The following is a 23221-nucleotide window of genomic DNA, read 5'->3' on the forward strand; positions in this document are numbered from 1 at the left end:
TCCAAGACCTTGCAAAATATGATTGAATGTTGCTTCAGGTAAGGCCTTCGTGAAGATATCAGCCAATTGATCAGAGGATCGAACAAAATGCACTTCAATGTTTCTATTTTCAACGTGATCCTTGATTAAATGATATCTTAGTGCAATATGTTTTGTCTTCAAGTGTTGCACTGGATTATGACATATCCGAATTACGGTTTCTGAATCGCATTATAGAGGGATTCTCTTCATGTTTATTCAATAGTCCCTTAGATGATTATGAATCCAAATGATTTGAGAAGTGCATGATGTGACTGCGATGTATTCAGCTTCTGCAGTAGATAGGGATACACACGTCAGCTTCTTTGATTGCCAACTTACAAGCTTGCCATCTAGAAACTGACATCCCCTGGAAGTGCTTTTACGATCGAGACCACATCCACCAAGATCCGCATCGGAGGATGCTTGCACAAAAAATCCTGAGTTGGAAGGGTACCAGATTGTGACATCCCCAAAATCTCGGCCAGAAAAGACCGATTTCATTTATGCTTTTAAAATAATTTCAGAGTAAATCCTTTTGATTTGAAAGAGTTGCGGAATTTGTTCCCAAAAACAAAACATGATAAAACAATGTTTACCAAAGCATTTCATAAAAGAAATGTATTTTTCATTATATAATCAAAACTCGGGGTGTCATGTTCCGATACAGACCAATAAGCATAAACGATAACATTACAAGTCATTCAACAAATATATACATATACAGACTTGTAAACAAAACAACTGATGGTTCATCCATCTCATGCCCTCGTGCCACTTCCTGTAATACAAATAAAACTGAGTGGGTCAGGCTTGGGAGCCTGGTGAGCATATAGGGTTTTCAACCCACAATAAATAATCATATTTAATTTTTCACCAACCAACAATAACCCAATTACCCATTCTCGTTATTCTCACTTTATGTCCCTAAAACAACTAACATAAGGGACCTAGTCTAAGAATATTTCATCGGGGTGACAACACATGCTTTGGGGGTACCTCAGCAATATAAGTCAAATAAGGCAACCATGAGGGGGATGGAGTACAACGAATGAACACCCAAGTTCATTAACACCTACAGGTGGCGAACCTGCTAATGTTTCCACAAGACTGTCTAGAATAGCCCGTGGTCATCATCTAAACTCCGCGAGATGACTAAATCAAACAACAACGAGGCCTCTCATCTGTTTATTACACACCAACTATCTACCCATGTTCTACCCAACATATTAGTAGATAAAAATATACATTTTTATACATAGTAAAAAAAAACCTGCATAGCATGCTTTAATCAACACATATTCCACATAACAGATGAGGCACACACACACATAACACATACCTCATAGAGAATAAATCATTTCTATGAGTTAGAAGAAAGTGAATACACATTCACACACATAACCACAAAATTATACACATAATACGTATTCCGTATAAAATACTTCATAATTATGCGTTAGAAGAAAGTAACTACACACTCACACCTATAAACAACAATATACTTAATACACTCCAACCAAACTTGTATTATTATCGTGTTTATGAAAGGTAGTATACACTCACTTGATCAGAAGATGATCGGACAGCACTACGACTTGCAGAAGTAGTAATCCTCAGCAGATCTGAAAGATCTTCACAAAAATCGAACTTCTCGCGGGCAGAGCTTCGGCTCGGGAACCGCACTTCTCGGGATCTTCGGGATCTCGGGACTTGCCTCGGGGCTAGAGTATGATACTGGGGCTTCGGGATATTCCTGGCATGCAAAACGATGCAAAACGGGAGAGAGAAGAGAGAAAATGAACAAAAGACTCGGCTGCCTTCGGATCCTATTTATAGGAGGCTGGAGCCTCGGAGTACGCGGGGCGTACTGCTTCCGAAATCGTCATTGCATGCGTCATCCGAGCCACTTGCTGCGAGTGTCGACACCTTTGTAGTACGCGGGGCGTACCTCGGATCAGACCGGTGACTCCTTCGGATAATGCTTCCGAATTTCCAATTAAATTTAAATACAAAATATTTAATAAACTTCGGAAATTCATATCTTCTTCATACGAACTCCGTTTTCGACGTTCTTTATATCCACGTGAAGGCGAGACCACGCTCTACAACTTTCGTTTAGACTCCGTCGGTTAATTTCGACTTTATTTTTATTATTTATTTTTAATAGGCCGCGACAGAAAAACTTCGTTATAAATTCATAACTTCTTCGTTTGACGTCCGTTCTCGCCTAACTTTTTATCGCTTTGATACCAACAACGAGACCTTCGATCCTCGTTTAGATTGCTTCGGCTAAAAACCGCTCGATCTCAAATCGAGTATTTCGGGCTGCACACTGCTAAGTCGAAACTTCAATAAATCATAACTTCCTCATACGAAGTCAGACTTGGGCGTTCTATATATATTCGGAAACCTCGTTTCAACTACTACAACATTAAGCAAAGATATTAAGTTTATTTTACACTTAAATTTTGACGCTTATTTTTATTCTTAATTAATCAAACCACATAATTAAGCAATTAAGCACAAAACACATAATACTCAAATAATACAATCTTATTATTTCAAAATGGGTTACAAAGGTTAACCTAGACTATTACATTCCTAAAAATGGCAAGCCCGGAAACACAGGCGTTACACAGATTACGAGAGAGGTAGTTCTTTTTAGATATCAGAAGATGTTCTTCACAACAGTCATATGGGGCTACGAGGATTTGCCTAAAACCTTGCATAATAGCAAATATAAAACATAATATTTGGACGACTAGCTGTTATGTACATTAAAGAACCAATCATTTGTTGATAAAGAGTTATATCAGCTGCAGGCTTGTCCACGGATGGAGTGAGCTTTATTCCGAACACCATTGGAACCTTAACTTTTGAAACTCCAACCTTGCAAAATTTCGCAAGTAAAGTCTTCGAATAGGCTTCTTGGTTGATGAAAATGCCCTCAGAACTCTATCTAATGTTTAAACCAAGGAAAAAGTTAATAGGACCCATTGAGTTCATCTTAATTTTAGTTTCCACCAATTTTCAGAATTCAGCTGTTAATCTAGGATTAGTGGATCTGAAAATGATATCATCAACATAAATTTGGACAATCATCACCTGGTCACCATCTTTCTTGCGAAAGAAGGTTGGGTCGACCGAACGTTGTTTAAACTTAGATTGCTTTAAGAAACGAGTAAGGGTTTCATACCATGCACGCAGTGCTTGTTTTAAACCACACATAACCTTATCCAAAATGTAAAAATGATTTGGATATTTCTCATTCACGAAACCTGGTGGCTGTTCCACGTAGACTGTCTCTTCTAATTCACCATTCAAAAATGCACATTTGACATCCATTTGATAGACTTTATAAATTTTTGTGCGCTGCATAAGCAAGGAAAATCCGAATAGATTCCAGCCTTGCAACCGGTGCGAATGTTTCTTCATAGTCTATACCTTCCTCTTGGCAATACCCTTTTACAACCAACCATGCTTTGTTCCGAATCACATTGCTTTCTTTGTCAAGCTTATTCCGAAATACCCATTTTAATCCGACCACAGATGCATCCTTTGGATTTGGAATCAATATCCATACTTTGTTGCGCTCAAACTCATTAAGCTCTTCCTACATTGCCCGCACCCAATCGGAATGATCAAGAGCAATCTTTACAGTTTTTGGCTTAATTTTAGAGATGAACGAAATAAACATGCAAAACTCCATTTTTGAAAATAATGCAGTTTGATTCGCTTTTTGTTGAGCTCTTGTGAGAACTCATGGAGTTGTTGCTCCGATAACTTGAGATTTCGGATGATCATTGGTCCATTTGGCCAATGACAGATAGTTCGGATTGTAGACTGGGTCAAATTCTACATTTACATCTTCAAATTTCAATTGAACGCCTGAGTCATTATTTTCGTTCTCATTCTCCCCCTGGAAATATACATGTGACTTTACGTTTGGAATCAGATTTCCCCCTGGATTGGAATATTAATGTTGACTTCGAGATTTGAATCCTCCCCCTTGAATAGGTGTATCGATTGTGGAGGTTGAATTAGAATCCTCCCCCTGAACTGGAGCACTAGAAGCTTGTGGCGAAGGTGAAATTTCAGAATCCTTTAGAATTTCAAAACCCTTCGGAATGGATGGCTCATTTCCAAGATCTTTGGCAACATCGTTAATGATTTTCTTCAATTCACCATCCTTATTATATGGAGCATTTGATTATGAAGAAATGGCAATTTCGGGCTCATCAAACAAATTCATGAATTCCTCATAAAGATTTGAAAGAGGAATCGTCATCAGATTTGTTGAAGGAAAGATTTCCTCAACTTGACAATCAGTCGTCTGATACTTCTTGAACCTATCTTTATATGGGGTACGACTAGCCACAAAACATCCACCATGTGTGGGCTTTTGAACCTCATCATCTTCGGAATCAGTGAACCATACTTCAACGCTACCAAATTCATCACCACCTTCATGCACAATCAAATCAGGCTTCGCGTTCCCATCACTCTTTTTCTTCAAATCCTCTATCTTCCGAATGTAGTAGGCTTCGTCTTTCTCATCCTCCTTATTTTCATTCAACCTTCTTAACATACACTCCTTATAAAAATGATTCTTGCCATGGCAGTAATTGCAATCATAGCCCTCTTAGTTGAAATCTTTAAGTCTTCAAATTGTTAAACTGAGAAAACGGGTGTTACAAATATAAATGCATAAACGAAGGAAATGTAAGAATAACTACACTCTACACTCACAAGTTCCTTGGATGATTTGTGATTCTAGTGTTCAATTCCTCCTTTTACTTGTAAATCACCACTCTTATGACCTTATCCGAGCAATATAGATAAAAAGATGGTGTTTAAATTCTAATCGTTCATAAGTTGGCACAATTATCCCATCCATTTGCTATTTTAGCTTTTGACCCCAAAATGACATTCCTAACTTTAAGACCATCACTTTAGTCTTGAAAAGTAAATATTTTAATAACTTAGTCCCATTACATTGTTACTAAGTTCAAGCCAAACCATGCCAAAATTCCTATACTTGGTATAAATAGTTCCTCCACATAAGAATCTTGATTTAACCCCCAAGATGACGTTCTAAATAATATTTACATTTTTTATCTTCTATTTCAACCTTAGGTGATAAAACTTCGTATAATCAAGCCTATATTTCAACTTAATGAGTTTATTCTAATATTGTTCATTAATTCCAAACTTTAAAGATTTTTAACTTCAACATCCACACCATCTCTATAACTAAATTTCAATTTAATTATTTTCTATATGTTAATTAACTTTGAGGCTTTTAAATCTATTATTTATTAACTAAATTAGTTTTATTATTATTATTATTATTATTATTATTATTATTATTTTATATTAGTATTCAAAATATTGTCACTTAAAAGTGCAAAACTTCTAGCTTAAAATCAAGGGCATTACCATAATGTATATTTGTATATAATGAGAATTTGATCCCAAACATGACAAAAGACGAGAGTGAAAGGGGTCACGTTACCATTAGGGGTTGGGGTAGAGCCCCAAACTGTCTTTATAAATTTAGAATTAGAATGCAATAAAAACCGTAATCATAATGAAGGAGAATTGAAAAACATGCAAAATTTGGGATCTGTTTGAAGACAACCTAAAAGAAACTTAAGTTGCATTGTCTATGTGACATCTTCAATATAGGCCGCTTGTGATAGTTCTAATCAAACATCTTATCAGAATAATTTATCCATAAAACATTTTCAGCTATAATTTCTATAATTTTCATCAACTATATCCAATTTTAGGATACATGATTATATATACTCGTATTTTGCATTTTTGATTCTCTTATCAAACTGAACAAAATATATTTAAAAAGTTGGTTGTTATTTTGTGCCTAGAACACAAAGTAGTCTGGAACTATATCTCATTAATTTTTTTGTTAACTAGATATATAATATATATAATATATTGAGAACTACTAATACAAACAAACTTACATGATTTGTGAAATATCATTCATTGGTTATCACACATTTGATTTTTACTCCCAAATTTCTAACAAAAATAAACCTGTTTTCATATTTAGAAACTAGATTATAGCCCGCGTTAAACGCGGGAAGTGCATAAAAAAACATATAATCGTTTATAGATATTGTATAATGAGTATAAAAAATATATGGTTATTGTTATTATTGAAATGTGTAGAAAATACATTAAAAACGATAAATATATATAATCATTGAAAGATCTCTTTGTAGACATCATTTTTTATTTTATTAGTTGAACGACTTTCCTCGTTTCATATAGTTATGATATTTATATATTTATAAGCATTTTAATTAGACGTTCCTTGCATAATAATGTTACCTAATGTAAACATATATTGACAACCAATATACCGTTTTTTCTATTGCATTAAATATTGACAACTATTTCATTTATTCAAATAAAGTTATGTAATATAATTTATAAAATGTTAAATGTTATATATATTTAATTTTAGTATATCATCAATGGAGATTCTTTTATAAATCATGATTGGTTTATTTTAAATTGATTATAAATATAAATGCTAGCTTTTATGTTTGTTCTTATTTATTTATTGTTCGCAAGAACTTTGCATTAGTTTTGGCGCAACTTTGAATAATTTTAGTATATCATCAATGTAATTTGATACATCTGTCAATTATATGAAATATCAAATAATGACATTTCATTACTATTGTGATAATTTAGTTTATATATTGTATTTTCACTAATCTTAACGGTCTTATTTTTTCTAATAACCGTAACGCTTTTACTAAATGTACTTATTACAAATCTCCTAATATCTTATAATTTTTATCTTACTTTATAATTTTTCATAACTATGTTATTTTCAAGATTGATTGCTTTAATAGTGTTTTTTTTCGGTATATTCAATTTTATATTTCATTGTACAACATCATCGTTTGTATGTATTCTGAAATTTTACTTTAAAAATATTTAATGTTTACACCTTGATATTAATTTTTTTAATAAACTCATGTAATAATTATGGAATATATATCTCATTTTAATTAACATTCACTTCCTTTATTATATCAAATTCCTCATTAAACGGATATACTTTTGGAAAATAATAATTATAATAGGGCAGCATTATCTAAGACGTAAACGTTTGATATACTTTTGGAGAAAAAAAAATCAGGATCATTAAAAAAAAATTATATAAAGAAAATACAAATTTAAACTGGCGAAAATTTATTTTGGAGGGAGTTGTATTTTGTAAGGTATAATAATATTAAAAAATTTGAAATATCTATATTTGTTGTGTAAATTAATAAATTTTATTGTTACTATACAAAGATAAAAAAGTAGGTTGATATGATATACAAAAACATAATAATTTCAATGATATTTTAAAATCATGCCAAAATTAACCGGATTCTTATGACATAAAAATTAAAAAAAAATCATAATCATCTCTAATATATAAAAGTAATATTTTCGTAATTAATGTCAGTTCCAAAGATAGTTAATTTTTGTTTTGTTAAAGGTACCTAATATCTTTTCATGTTTATTTGAAAAGTTTCAGAAAAATAGTTAACTGATTTCATGTAATTTGTGATAAAGAAAATCGAAATATATGAATACATACATTTGGTATAGGAACAAAAAATAATCGAAAAAAATATAAAAAGCGAAAGAAGGTACTGACCTTCTAGCGCACAAGAGTGAATGTTTATAGTAGAGAATGATGATAGAAGTTATAAGCAAGATTAACGATGTTGTAGGAGAAGGTTTGAAGAAAAGAAACGATTGAAAATAAATGTGAGTTTCGGATTCAATGATGAATCGTATATGTATGTGATAATTTGAATATAATTTTTCGGTATTAATGATTTCCTAATAAAAAAAGATTTTATATTAATGGTTACTAATATAAACAGATTTATATTAATGGTTGATATTAAGGCCTTGATTCAAATGATTTGTTAGTAATATGTTTTTAAAATTAACCATATTAAAATCTTCATAACTGAAAATTCAAGATGTAAAATATGGAAAACTTTCATTGGAATTAAATACATTCCATTTCAACGAATATAAGTTATTAATTGATGATTGGAAAACATTTATTGGAATTAAATACATTCCATATGGGGAAGATGATGTCAGCAATTTGATCTAAGGGTGAAAAAAATAAGATTGAAATACAATCAATGATTCAGATTATTTAAGATGATGTGATAAGGTTTCTCTTTTAATAATATTTAAGATAAGTTAATTATTTGAGAACAAAAATACTTCACTTGATACAAGTGGACTGGGGCACTGGGCTATGAACTGGACTCGATTCCCAAATCTCATTGACACACACACACATTACAGCACCCGAAGCGTAACGAGAGTTTGGCGAAACGCATCATCATATCATCCCTCGACCCTCGATCATCATCACACTAGTGGTGAAAAGGGGCTAGCAGCCATCACCACCATCGTTGCCAATTCTTTCTCACTTTAAGTCAGCCCTAGAACCGGTGCCTTTATCGTCGCCGATTCCGGAAATCAAGACCTCAACTCATCCCACATCTACTTCTATCCGTCAAGGCATGTATGTATTCGCTTTAAGACTTACACTCCATGCCTTCAATTGTTCGCCGAATCCTGTTGATTTAAGTCGCTGATTTAACTCATTTCATTCACTTCCCATCGAGTAGTTAATTCCGATGTAGTTTTTGCATAAGAAATGCTTGAGTTGTTTTATCATGTAAAAACATCATGAGAAATCTGAAATTGGGGTCGGATTAGATATGCCTTCTGTGAAGTAATTAGGTCCTTTTGTGAGAGCTCTAGGATAATCATTGATGCTTATACATATTTCTATCTTTACCTATATTAGCTTGGGCAGCTGCCAACATAGTTTAAACATAAAGAACCATGCATCTGTCTTTTCAGTTGTTCATATCTTTTGACCTTGTTAAGATGTATATTGCTTCTGAAAGTTTGCTGCATTTGTTTCTTGAAAACTTAAGTAGGTTGAATGCCATATGCCCATACATAAATTGAGATTTTTATTGCACTGCTACTACTCTTGAAGCTCTAAGTAAATAAGATGTTGTGCTGGTGTTCTTGTAGTATACACATAGATTTACATGTTCAACTGTGCTTATGGTTGGTTTGATTTTTACCTATTGAAACTCAGAAAAGATACGTAATTTTGTATATTCTAATAAATATTTCTTCTATATATCCACAGTCAGTCATAAACAAAGATGGGGATCATAGAAAGGATCAAAGAAATTGAAGCCGAGATGGCACGCACCCAGAAAAATAAAGCAACAGGTTATGAACATAAAGGCTTTCATATTGTCTCATATCTCTGTCAATGATACATCATTCTTTATATGAAGATTATTTCACAAACATGTAGTTCATTTTGCCTTTTTTCTAAACACAGAATATCATTTGGGTCAGCTCAAGGCTAAGATAGCCAAGCTAAGGACACAACTACTGGAACCCCCCAAAGTAAGCAACTGATACAGTTTTCTCAATGGTGATTTACTCATTATCATGATGTATATCTTCATGTTTCTTTTTCATGATAAACAGGGCTCTAGTGGAGCTGGAGAGGGTTTTGAGGTGACAAAATATGGCCATGGTCGTGTTGCACTTATAGGATTTCCAAGGTCTGTTATCAGGACTTATCTGATACCCTCTTTTCCACCAACAGAAACTAATGTTTTAATATTCTTTTTTTTATACAGTGTGGGAAAGTCAACACTGTTGACCATGTTAACGGGGACACATTCAGAAGCTGCATCATATGAGTTTACAACATTAACTTGTATTCCTGGGATTATTCATTACAATGATACCAAAATTCAGTTGCTTGATCTTCCTGGAATCATTGAAGGAGCCTCAGAAGGGAAGGGGCGTGGTAGACAGGTAATAACTTTTACAGTTTCACTATAAATCTGATTATGGAAAGATTTTAATAAAAAAATATTAATGCTCATTCATTCTTTTCAACCTCAGGTCATTGCAGTTTCAAAGTCATCAGACATTGTGTTGATGGTTCTTGATGCATCAAAAGTAAGTCGTTGCTGTATTTTCATGTTTTATAATCATTTTGTGTAACATTTTTATAAATTTTTTTAGAGTGAAGGGCATCGACAGATATTGACAAAAGAATTGGAAGCTGTTGGTTTGCGTTTAAACAAGAAACCACCCCAAGTAATATGTCAAATGTTATTTTCATGTCAACTATTTGTTTTTTTATATATATACTTTTTGTTGATGATTTGGATACTTTTTGACAGATTTACTTCAAAAAGAAAAAAACTGGGGGTATTTCTTTTAACAGCACCATGCAGTTGACTCATGTGGATGAAAAACTTTGCTACCAAATTCTACATGAATACAAGATCCATAATGCAGAGGTAACTTAAGGATTTTTTTTCCTGGCTAAGTAAAGTGACTGAATGGGTAATGATGTTTTTCTGGATAAAGTGTTGTATACATAAGGTCTGAATAAGCCGTCTGAATGAGATGTAATGACCATTTTACTCTCACATTCAAAAAAACAAATAACACAATATTCATCACAACTTTTAACGTGAGATGAGTTTGGAGGCAAAAAGAAGGGCAAATAGGTAAAGGGTTAGTGTCTTAATGCATTAAGACATATTTTTTTGCTTAACACACTAAGTCATTCTGTCTAGATTAAGTAAAAAAGAAACAAGTCAACAACTAAATTGGATTTACCTGAAGAATCTTTTTTGATTACTGAACAAAAACTTATTTTTTTTTTCAGATTTTGTTTCGTGAGGATGCAACTGTGGATGATTTGATTGATGTGATAGAAGGAAATCGAAAGTACATGAAGTGTATATATGTCTACAACAAAATAGATGTTGTGGGTATTGATGACGTGGACAAACTAGCACGACAACCGAATTCTATTGTCATTAGTTGCAACTTGAAGGTATATTGATATTTCATATTTTATGATCTGAGGCTAAATTACTGTTTTGACCTTGGTATTTATTATGTTGCAGCTGAATTTGGATAGACTGCTTGCAAAGATGTGGGATGCAATGGGGCTAGTTAGGGTTTACACAAAGCCACAGGGGCAACAGCCTGATTTTAGTGATCCTGTGGTTCTTTCTGCTGTATGTATATAAATAATTTAATATATATATATATATATATATATATATATATATATATATATATATATATATATATATATATATTTTGGAATAAATGTGATTAAAAAATGGAGTAAAAATTTACAGGATAGAGGTGGATGCAGTGTGGAAGATTTTTGTAACCACATACATAGAAGCTTGGTGAAGGATGTTAAATATGTGTTGGTGTGGGGGTCAAGTGCAAGGCATTACCCACAGCATTGTGGCCTCAGTCATGTTCTTCAGGATGAGGATGTTGTTCAGATTGTCAAGAAAAAGGTATGATTACATTTTTGAAATTAAAATATAAAATAAAAATGAGAATTTATTTGTATAAAAAACTCTTGATTTATGTGATATTACTTACTTACAGGAGAGGGATAGTGAAGGAAGAGGGAGGTTCAAGTCGCATACAACTGGTCCTGCTCGAATAGCTGATAGAGAAAAGAAGGCTCCACTCAAGAATTAAGTTATATATATGCATGCATGCAGATGAAAACAATATTATAAATTTTGAGAGGAATGTTAGTTATATTATGTTGCCAGATATTTAATGCATGCATCTTAAATGTTTTTTTTGTATTGTTTTGATGGGAATTCGGACATAGGTTTTGTTTTTCAAATGGTATTGTGATATGTAATGTGGACAATTGAGGAAACATGTGATATTATGTGTTTCTGTTGGTATTTCATATTTGGATGTTGGTTTCTTGTTTTGGAAAGATTTGTGCAATCTCCGCAGATGCAGTCTGTTTTATTGAATTATGTTAAGAAATTCCTTAAGTACGTCTTTTTGTTCATATTTGCCATGCCATTTAGTGGTTCCGGCACCTAAAAAAAAAAAAAAAAATTGAAACAGGTTCTACCTTTTTGATCGATTCTTCACCAAAACCCTTTTTTGTCATCTTCCACCATTAATGGTAATAGAAAATTGGCTTCCCTCATCCATGGAAGATACTCAAACTCAAGTACGTCTTTTTTTTTTTTTTTTTTTTTTTTAATTTTTTTTAAATTTTTTATTATTATTATTTTTTTTAATAATTGTTTTTTATGTTGTAAATCTTGATTCTTCAATGTCATTGATCTTGTAATCTTGATTATTGTTGTAAAATTGTAATCATGATTCTTGAATGGGATTTATGTTGTAATTTTGATTCTTGAATCTCCTTAATGTTGTAACACTGATTGTTGAATGCCTGATGTTATTCTGTTGAATGCCTAATGTTGAATAACTCATTGATGTTGTAGTCTTAATGCCATTGTTGTTGACTTTATGTATTGTGATATAAGTAAATGTTTTTTTTTTATTGTAAGATGATATATTTGTTGAATCCACCCCGCCCATGTTATTGTTGATGAGGATGATTCCGACAAGGGAAAAGAAGAGAATATGCCATTGTGATATAAGTAAATGTAAGTTTTGTTTAACTATCCTTGTAGCCCTAGTTTAAATAAACATGTCATCCAAAAAAAATCCAAAAAAATGATAAAGAGAAAACTACTTTGTAATTTTCTAAAAACAAGCTTGTGAGGACGGTAGTAGTGTCACAACTTGGAAACATGATGATGTTAAGATTAAGAAAACTTTACTTAGCCTATTTGTTGTAGGTGAACCACCATTTAAGTTTGTAGAAAATGAAGCTTTTATTGACTACAAAATTGCTTTTAATGAGAAAATTACTATTGTGGTGATGTTTCTAAGTATTATGTTTGACGAAATAAAAAAAATTATTTACTTACTTTAGTAATCCAAGCAAAATAATACACTTGAGTGCATATAATTGGACTTCCTCTTGTCAAAAAGTGAATTATATGGTTGTAACGGATCTCTTTGTTGATGATAATTGGGTAATGCATAAAAGAATTCTAAACTTTAGAACCATACATAGTCACAATGGGGAAAGACATGGGCCGTTTGCTACTTGATTGTATAAACGAGTTGAGGATAAAAAACACGATAACCATGACTGTCAACAATGTCACTTCAAATGATAAAGGCAATAAAATTTTGATCAAAAAATTATCCAACTTGAATGATGGTGGAAATTTTTTCTACATTAGGTGTATGACCAATATTTTGAAGCTAACTGTTAAATATGGGCTAAAGAACACAACTATCATGTTGAATGTGTTTAAACAATCATAAGACATATTAAACATTTAACCAGTAGAATCACAAAATTAAAAAGTATATGAAAAAGTGACTTAAAAGAGGAAGAAATTGTTGTGTGGTGATTATCCAACGAGATGAAAAATCCACATATGAGTTGTTGAAGACCACATTCGGCTTGAGAGAGACGTTTTTCAAGTATAAAGTTCAATGTAAAATGTTGTTTTTTTTTTTTCTTAGAAAAAATTGTAGTTCTTTTTTTTTATATATATATTTTTTATATAAAAGAACTTGTTTTTATAAAAAAAAGTTGTTTTTGTAATGCTTTTATTAAAAAAAAATTATTTAGCTTATGTATTTTATATGTTAATAGGGTTTGTGTTCAATTTGTAAATACTTCATATACATAAGATTTTTAGGTAGAATCTCAGAGTGAGCCGATTTCCGTGTCATAGAAGATATGAAAATTTTAAAACAAAAGCGGAGAATATGTTGGCTTTATCAAAACCATTATACGAGAATTTTTTTGTTGTTTACAAACATCTAAGAGAAACAAAAGTGAGAATTTGCCACGTGATCCCGAAAATGCGTTCGAAGTACGACAAGTATTGAGATTCATTCAACAAATTGAACGAGTACATGCACTTCATCGTATTGTTGGACCCACAATTTAAGACAAATTTTTTTATTTTTTATAACATGTCTTTGAAAAGATGCTCTTATACATGGTAACGGAAGAAAACCAATCATCGGATTCTACCGTACAATTGATGGTAATATCTATGCTTCGGGAAGCTAAGTGAAGGATACAACTTATAAAGGAAAACATGACGATGTCAGATTTTCTTAAAAAGAAAAAAGAAATCGTGACTTTTGATGTCGATAACGATTTTATGGATGATTTCTTAAACGTAGAAGGAACCAACTCGGTTTTAATGGAAACCTAGTTTAGAAGGTATACGAGTGAACTAAAGCGTCTTTCAGTAAATAATTCGATATTCTAAATAGATGAAAAAACACATTATGTTTCCCTATTGTTTCTTATGGAAAAATGTAATTTCTAATACTTAATTTAATATTTTATAAGTTAAATTATAAATTAACTGACTAACAAATTCATAATCATTTGTTATTATTCCCTCCATCCCATATTTAATGTACAATTTCGACTTTTGAAGTCTTTATTCTTGAACTTTCACCTTAATATTTTTATTTATGTTATAAATTACTTGATGAAACTTATAAGTTATAACAATGAAAAAACATTTAAAACATTATCCACTCGTATATTTTACATCAAGTATTGTATATAAAAAAAACAAAATTATTTAAGGTCAAATTGAAGAATAAAAACTTCTAAAGTAAAAAATGAACAATAATTATGCAACAAAGGTAGTATATATATTTTGGTCATACAAGCATCCAAATCTGTATTTAGCACTTGCGGTTGAGTTTTAGATGAGTATCAAACATGTTTGACAACACCCGTTGTGGATACGCTGACGTTTACCTAAAATTGTGGAGGTTTGGAAAATGATTTAATAGGTTGGAGCATAACTTAATGGCCAAAAACCAATTTCAGAACCGAAAAGGTGAAACCCGACACCGACATCTGAACTAGTTTAGTCCATAACAATGTGGCCGATTCTTCTAAAAATAATTCTAATGAGACTGCAGGGAGTGACTCATATTAGAGATCGGCACATTCGATGTGGCTTCAGCACACACCGCGCCACGACCTCGACACTCGACATATGTCTACCAAGTTCAATTCTCATGTAACCCCACCCACTAACCAATCAACTACTATTTTTTTGTGATTTTTTAGTTCTCAAACTCTATAAATTACCCCTCATAAATGACAAAAGTTTTATATAGTGTGACAAAGATAACGTGACAACAAAAATTGTGTGGCAGTAGTGACATCATCCCTTCTATGTAGTGTATGTGTGTGTGTGTATATATATATATATATATATATATATATATATATATATATATATATATATATATATATGTGTGTGTGTGTGTGTGTGTGTGAGAGAGAGAGAGAGAGAAATTTTCGCAAAAATTATTTTTTTCTTCAAGAAAAGCACCAATATGTTAATTTTTTTTATTTTAATAAAAAAAACGTTCATGTTTAACTTATTTTATAAAAAACATCAACCGTTAATAAAAATAATTTTTTTTTCCTTTTGGAATACAATGTAAATTCTTGCTATAAAACATAAAAGCTGTTTGGCAGAATCTGAATTTTAAGATTTGAATTGCGGAATGAGAATGATTAGATTTTTTTATTAAAACCAAAACCGAACCATTGGTTTTTTTGGTTTTAGTTTCTCTATCTAGGTATTCTGTTTTTATTTTTATTCGTTGATATTTTTATCAACAATGTTGCTAAATTTAATAAAACACATAATATAAGACGAGGTCAATACATGCTTATTATTTTAATTTTCATAAAAAAACATATATGCATAATAATTATTTTATAGAAAAATGAGTGGTTTTTAAGAAAATTTCCTAAAAAACATAAATGCATAATAATTATTTCATAGTGACATTCAGTAGCTTAAAATCAAATGGTTATTACTTATCACAAACTGGTTTGCTTTCGATATCAAGTATGAGTTTGGTAAAGATAAATAGAATTGAAGCAGAAAATGAAAATGAACGAGAATTAATTTTTCTATTTGGTACAACATAGAATTCGCTGAAGAATGTACATAATAATCAATTTTCTTGTTTGACTATAGTAAGAAATGGACTAGAAATATTTTTTCCAGTGATTTATCATTTTCAAATGACAATTATGTTTTGATTAACATATTAATTCATCAAATTTTAATTACTTTCTAGCAGTTAACTTTTATTATCAATAAAATTTTTGTCTTACTTAATAGTTTGAGGCCAATTTGCACGTAGAGGTAATCATAAGCACAACAGCGTACATTTTGCCTTTTCAACATGAACCGTAATCTGTAATGGCATTTTCTATGAACCATAATCCCTAATGGCATATTCTAGTTTTTTTTTTTTTTTTTTTTTTTTTTTTTTGAACAAGAAACTGAATTAAATTAGGAAGTCAGCAGGAAGCTGGACAAATAAAGATAACGTAAACAAGAGAATGGAATCAGTTCCATTTCTTTCCTTTCATTTCGCTATACCAAACATGGCCCAAGAGTAGTCATAAACTTAGCACATCTGGAGGAGGTAAATAAACTAAATCACCATTTCACCAATTCAAATATGAATAATAATAATTCACTTGAGAAACAGCTAGCGATTCAAGAACAACAGAGTTAATATAAAATCCTGACCAAACATTCTTCCAATTCAATAAAAACATAAATCACAAAAAACATTAAACCAAACCCAACACAAATCTAGTCACGCTCACTGATAGCAGTCAAATGTTCATCAATTTCCTCAGTCGACAACACACGAAAAACTGCATTCTCTTTTCTCACAACTCCAACCTATTACCATAAAACATACCAAATAATGTGTGTCAAAAATCATTTTCTTTTATTTTTTGAACAAAATTTGATTTTTCTTTTTTTGGCATACCTCGATCTCATTGGCCTTGAAGTCTTCTTGTAGAACAGATTGCAAAGCAGAGATTGCAGTCTGCAGTCAAACATGGGAAGCATCAAGCATATGTCAATGTCAAATACAATTAGTTCAAAATAGTTGCAACTCAAAGAAAGTGTAGTAATTCACCTGTACAGTTTCATCATAAGTAAATTGAGGGTCATTTTTCATTTTCTTCTCAAGGAAATTAATCGCCTCTTGCTCTTTCAACCCAGCACTTGTTGCCTACAAACAAAATTGAAAAACTACATCAGATAACAGATTTATATCTTTTTTCTAAATCCATTACAAAATTCCACACACCTTATGTCCAAAGAAATGTCCTGCTGGATCACATTTGAAGAGTTTAGGCCCATTCTCATCATCAATACCCAACACCATAGCCACTGATGTTCAAACAAATCAATAAAATCATGCACATTCACAAAAGCAAGCATCACAGTTAACTCCATAACAACTTCACATGTAGAAACTAACCTACTCCAAGTGGTCTCATGTAAGCATGTTGAGTATAAACTTGTGATTTGTCAGCAATCCTGCAACATATAGATTTATCAACATATAAAATGATATGACATAATCTGATAAATGGAACCCAGGTAAAACAATAGGATTAATACCATCTTGCCAATACGTCAACAGGCATCTCATAACCATATTTATAACGAAACTCAGCTGCTTCATTTCTTGCTTGTTGAACCAATGTCCTTGCATCAGCTGGAAAGATGTATAAAACACTACTTATTAGTAGTCTTGGTTACACAAAATATATTTGATTTGATGCTGCAAATCATTGGAAAAACAAACCAGTAGTGCCAGTAGCTAACAATCCAAGGAACTTAGTAACGGGGAAAAGATGTGTAACGCTGGTTGGATCCAAGAGCTTGTCCTGTTTGTGTCAAGAGAAAAAAGTTTTATTAAAAACCGTGAAACTTTTAGGATTTGAAAGCGATTTCATCTCAAACTGAGTCGCAGACACTCACCGGAACCTTCTTCTGGGTCACGACACATACGGAGTCTTTGCCTCGAACACCGATTGAGGTGACTCCAGCTGCTTTAACAGCTTTAAAAGCATATTCTGTTTCAATTCACAACATTCAACATAATTCATAAGGAAAAAACCCTAATTCAAATCAGAATCGTATAAAATTTACTGAAGTGAACCATACAGAAACGTAATTTCCTTATCCAATGATCCATCACAGAAGAACATCAATTCTTAATAAGAAGATATTTGGAGATAATCGTGGTGAAATAGGGTTTAGGGATTCATACCGACTTGAAAGAGACGACCTTCGGGCGAAAATATAGTAATGTGACGATCATATCCACCTCCACTTCCACGACTCATGATGATGATGCTCGGAGGATCAGTGTTCTTCGGTGAGTATTAGTAATGATCTTCTTTGCCCTTTTGAATCAAGAACACGAACACTTTTCTTTCTTCTCAAGACAAGATCCCGAAGGAGGACTAGTAACCTCTTGGGGCGGGGTAAGTTGGACCAAAAAGATAAAACGACATCGTTTTGCAGCCCAATAAATCTTTCACCATTGGGCTTTCGATAGTAGGCCACGACAACAGCTAAGGCCCAGGATGAAAACTCTTTGCGCTTGTTGGGTCTCCTCAGAACACTATTAAAAAGTTTTTGCCTTCAAAATCAAACTGCAAAATCTAGGGTTTTGAATTTCTCCATTTGTGTGCTCGAGCTCGACGCCAACGCAAGAAGAAGAATGGGTCACTCGAACATCTGGAACTCGCATCCTAAACTATACGGACCTGGTTCTCGAACTTGGTTAGATTCATGTTCCTTTTCTCTTTTTTTTGCTCAGTTTTAGTGTTCGTCTGATATATTTGAAGCTATTTTTATATAACAAGAAGGTAATGGTTACTCAAATCTCGCATCAAAGAAAGGCATCATTTTCAATAGATTAAATCTAGTTGTTGATGTTTTTGGTGATTGTTTGTTAAATTTTATCGATCAAATCTGATTTATGTTTGCACTTGGTGCATTTGAAGATTATGTTATATCGGGTGAGTTTATGATCTGATATGATTTTTGGTTGTGGTAAATCAGCCGTGTATGTGGCAACTCGCACGGACTTATCAGAAAGTATGGGCTCATGTGCTGCAGACAGTGCTTCCACAGCAATGCCAAGGAAATTGGCTTTATTAAGGTTAGTTTTGAATCTGTGACAGGTTTCAACATTTGAAATTATCAATGATTTTAATGGAAGTTAAACATATTGTTCAAATTCTATCCTTTTCAGATTTTTGCTTAGTTTTGTTGTTAGCAAAATCTTGTTTTGTAAAGTTGTAACTTTTCTAACTTATGCATAACAGTATCGTTGATTAATGGATGGTGGAACAATCCGACGTTGCAATTTTCAAGCAGAAGCATGTCAGTAATCTTTTAGCCATGAAAATTTGGCATTTATTATTTCTAAACTAATGTTATGTTTAGTGTAAGACTTTGTTGATGAAGTTTGGTAAGAATTATTTTAATTTCACTGTTTTTCTTTACACATTTTTAACGCCACAACAATCAAATTTAACCTAAAGTTTTAAAATTGAACTGTTCAAAAACCTTTGATTTTCAAACTGTGCTTATACTCTGTAACAATTCAAAAACCTTCTTTTAGATCATATTGTGTTTTTTTTATCATGTTAGTAAAGCAAAATGCGACTTGCTGTGTTGTGTTCATGTATATCAAATTTTTTAGCATCCTTTTAGCTAAATGCTTGCAACCCGTACCAAATATAATTAATATAATTATGAAAACACATGGTACGACACTTTTTGACAAAAAATTTAGAAACATTTATGTTTTCCTTTTTGCATTGTGGGTGCATTTTATAAACAATATCCTCAATATGTTTATTGATTGGTTTCAAATATACTTGATAAGTTAAAGAGACTTCCTAATATACATCTACGAATGATTTACAAATTACAAAATGTAAGTTTCTTTGAGTTATAACTAGATATGATTACTGAATACATTTGCTAGTTTGTTTTAATGCTAAATATTCCATGGGTTGTGTCAACGACATATTGTGTTAAAGAGCAAATGATGAAAGTCCAAATTTCTTCTAAAGACAATTTAGTTGTCCCTCAAGGCAAGTGATAAAATAAATTTAACCATTTCTGGACTTTGATCATTTGATTTTCAACACTTCTGAATGAAATCGACTTTATTCTCAAAATAAATTTTATTTGGGTGACTTTATTCTTAAAATAACTATAATTGTCAATATTTGAGTAAATAATCAAATGATGATTTATTATCAAATGGGCCGATTAATTATCAAAAGGAGTTAACTTAAACGAATGATTATGAACAAACCTTTATTCATTAGATTTTTTACATGCCTTAAACGAATGTAATTTGCTTCCTATACCCAACCCTCATAAACGTTGCATTCGGTTTACAACCAATTCAAATATGGGTTTGTGACCTTTTTCACCACCTAAAAGAAATGGGTTCATCTCAAACCTTTATTCGGGTTGAAAATTATTGAATCGAAAATCCCCGTATTATATACCTTGACCTTTTTCTTGACGTTAATGTTGATTTAGTTGTGTAGGATAAGGCAAACTGGCAAAGGTTGGCAGACATTAATGAGACTTTCCGCCATGAGTAGTCATTAACAATGAATGCTTATTGTTTGTTTTAGAATTTATTATAATTTATACAATATAATTTATTACATTAGTTTTAGTTCACACGTATATTTTCTCAAATTTATGCTACAAAATGCTATAATGTATACAATAGTAACTCAAACTTTTTTGACTGCAAATCTAATGTACTCCTAATCTAACCTATGACATTCAATAAAACAATATTAAAAGCTTGAGATGACCTCAAGTTCAACAAAAATACTTTATTATTTGTAATTTTTTTTATTAAATTAAGACTATATAAATAAAAGCCTTCAAATTTAAACTCAATTTCTAATTTTAAATACAACTATTGATGGTCAACATAAAATAAACTACCAGACTTGGTAACGAGCTGAACTGAGTGAAATTTTGTTACATGAAATTTGATATTCTCAACGTAAATAGTTAATACAAATTACAAAGTCACACATCCATTTTATTACAGATTACTTTAGGTCTTTGTACCATAAGGACATGGTTCTAAAAGAATATCATAGGACCTAACAATAACTAGAATGCTATGATAACATACAATTTAGATAGATATAAACACCAAATTATATGAGTTTTCAGTTGTGTATTTATTTTTGATCAAGCACACATAATTATGATGGGACTAATAACGATGTATCACTGTTGATAAAGACAACAAGAAGGATTATGTCTAAGAAATATAGACTTTTTGGTAGGTGAAATTAATTCATATCATGCATTTGTCAATTTTTCATCCTAATGTCTTGTTTATAAATCAATGAGAGTTTGATTTTATTGTGTATGGAGGACTCAAATAATGAGGTATCCCTTACTCTATTATTCCAGACTTGGGAATTGTTATAGTTACTGTTATATTCTTGTGGACGAGGAGCATGCACGCCATATCTAAGAGAAGAAATTATTGATTAACTAGGAGATGGTTTGTATAACCTTCATGATTATTTTTTCTAGATTAACTAAGCTCAAACACTTACAAGATTAATAATCATAAATTGATTTCCTAAACAAAAACAATAATAGAAAGAAAGTAGTTGAATTTTGTTAGATGAACGTACATTTGAGATTTCATCACTTTCAAAATCGTAGTAGGTTGACCGATTTTCAAATTAAAGTATATTTGAGTTTTGAAAATAACCAAAACTTTGTTTGACAAGTCTACAAACTTAGTTGATCGAGTTTTTGTTTTTACAAAATCAGGTTTTAAAACATGGTAAAAACTGACAATACATCAACATGTCAAATTAACATTCTTTTTTCTAGTTTCTTTTGGATTTATATCATGAAATGAAGGCTTTTTGTAACCTAACAAAATTGTTTTACCATTATTAATCTTAACCTTTTTCTATAAAAATCTAATTATATTATAAAAGATGTTTTTGAAATAAGAATCTTGGTTTTTACAAAGTATAACTTCAAACCTTTTTCCGTCAAAAGACAAATGATAAATGAGTTTAATTGCCTTCAGAAAACGAATATAATACAATGAAAACGAATTATAATACAAATAAAGTTATCTGACGAAGATAAAAATGATGCAAATCTTTGTGTCGGTGGACGGACACCCACGAGTGCCCTATTCGTATGGTCACATCTTTTTCTATTATTATGGCAAGGTCCTTTGTACTATCTAGGCGTCTAAAATAAACGTTCTCGTCAAATATCAAGTCATTTTGGTAATTTATTTGAGTCTTTTATGTCGGCAGAGATTCATGTTTTAAGCATTTGCACATATATGTAATAACTCGGTTGTAAGAGATATCGAAGAGAACAAAATTGTAAAGGAGGTTTTTGTATGTATATCTAATTAAGGGGGGTGTTTGGGATTTCTTATTTAAAACAACTTATACCTATTTGTAAAATGTGTTTATTAGCTTATCTGGTGGTAAAACGTAGTTTAAAAAAAATGTTTGGATTAGCTTATCTAGTTTCAAAATGAAATAAACTAATATGTTGTTTTTAGTGTTTGACAACTCTTATTTATTTATAATAAAGAAACAATTTATCAAAAATTTCTTAATACGTTAATAAATAAGTAGAAAGTGACTTATAAAAAAATAAGTGTTTATGAAATCTTTTAATCCACACACTAAAATTCTTGGGTCAAAATGAAATAAGTAAATAACTATCCAATCACCCCTAAAATAAAAATTTAGGTCTCACAAGTACACAAGAATTTAACAACTTGTGGTTAATCCTTGGAATTTAACAACTTGGTGGTTAATCCTTGAACTTGAAGCTACACATTTAGTAAACACGTGCACAATTGCGTTGGACCGATTTAGATTTCAATAATATAGTTTGACCGGTAAGCTTATCTTTTTACTCTTTTTATTTTTACAAAGGAGACCAACTAGACTAAAATAAAACAGAAAATAAATAAATAACATAAGAGGCCCCCAAAGCTTTAAAGAAGTCATCAACATACATGAGGGACAAAATTAGGGGTGTCGAACGGGTAAAATTTTCGGGTTTCGGGTATAACGGGTCGGGTAGAACGGGTATTTCCTTAAGAAAATAATACCCGATACCCGACCTATATTGTAATTCGGGTTTTCGGGGTTCGGGTATTCAGATTTGAGGTTGGGTCGGGTAATTATCGGGTATACCCGAAACTTTCGTAAATGACACTTATTGATAATTATTTATTTATTTATTTTTATTTTTACATGTTG

The 23221-nt window shown here is 31.6% G+C and overlaps 3 protein-coding genes across 4 annotated transcripts; 2 read left to right on the top strand and 1 right to left on the bottom strand.

Moving 5' to 3' along the window:
* Positions 1-8368: 8368 nt before the first annotated feature.
* DRG1 (developmentally regulated G-protein 1) lies at positions 8369-11908 on the top strand. 2 transcript variants are annotated; one of them, XM_079024704.1, is made up of 12 exons: positions 8369-8608; positions 9254-9339; positions 9455-9522; positions 9607-9683; positions 9762-9942; positions 10033-10089; positions 10156-10230; positions 10317-10436; positions 10811-10981; positions 11055-11168; positions 11295-11465; positions 11560-11908. In XM_079024704.1, the coding sequence occupies exons 2-12, from the start codon at positions 9270-9272 to the stop codon at positions 11653-11655; spliced, it is 1200 nt and encodes a 399-aa protein (XP_078880830.1). In that variant the 5' UTR covers positions 8369-8608; positions 9254-9269; the 3' UTR covers positions 11656-11908. The 2 variants fall into 2 exon arrangements, with proteins under 2 accessions (XP_078880830.1, XP_078880837.1); XM_079024711.1 differs by having other exon boundaries at positions 8467-8608; positions 9258-9339.
* Positions 11909-16510: 4602 nt separating this feature from the next.
* Positions 16511-18358, bottom strand: LOC145086876 (proteasome subunit alpha type-6). The gene is made up of 9 exons (XM_079024723.1): positions 18166-18358; positions 17874-17968; positions 17698-17779; positions 17511-17607; positions 17368-17426; positions 17194-17276; positions 17020-17115; positions 16867-16926; positions 16511-16775 (listed from the first exon to the last, which is right to left on the bottom strand). Exons 1-9 carry the CDS (start codon positions 18239-18241, stop codon positions 16683-16685), a joined length of 741 nt encoding a protein of 246 aa, XP_078880849.1. The 5' UTR covers positions 18242-18358; the 3' UTR covers positions 16511-16682.
* Positions 18359-18524: 166 nt separating this feature from the next.
* On the top strand, positions 18525-19398 carry LOC145086884 (small ribosomal subunit protein uS14z/uS14y/uS14x-like). The gene is made up of 3 exons (XM_079024735.1): positions 18525-18683; positions 18966-19065; positions 19232-19398. Exons 1-3 carry the CDS (start codon positions 18622-18624, stop codon positions 19238-19240), a joined length of 171 nt encoding a protein of 56 aa, XP_078880861.1. The 5' UTR covers positions 18525-18621; the 3' UTR covers positions 19241-19398.
* The last annotated feature ends 3823 nt before the right edge of the window (positions 19399-23221 follow it).

The sequence above is a fragment of the Lactuca serriola genome, chromosome 1, assembly GCF_051521515.1.
Source record: "Lactuca serriola cultivar US96UC23 chromosome 1, Lser_US96UC23_V15, whole genome shotgun sequence".
Taxonomy (NCBI): Eukaryota; Viridiplantae; Streptophyta; class Magnoliopsida; order Asterales; family Asteraceae; genus Lactuca; species Lactuca serriola.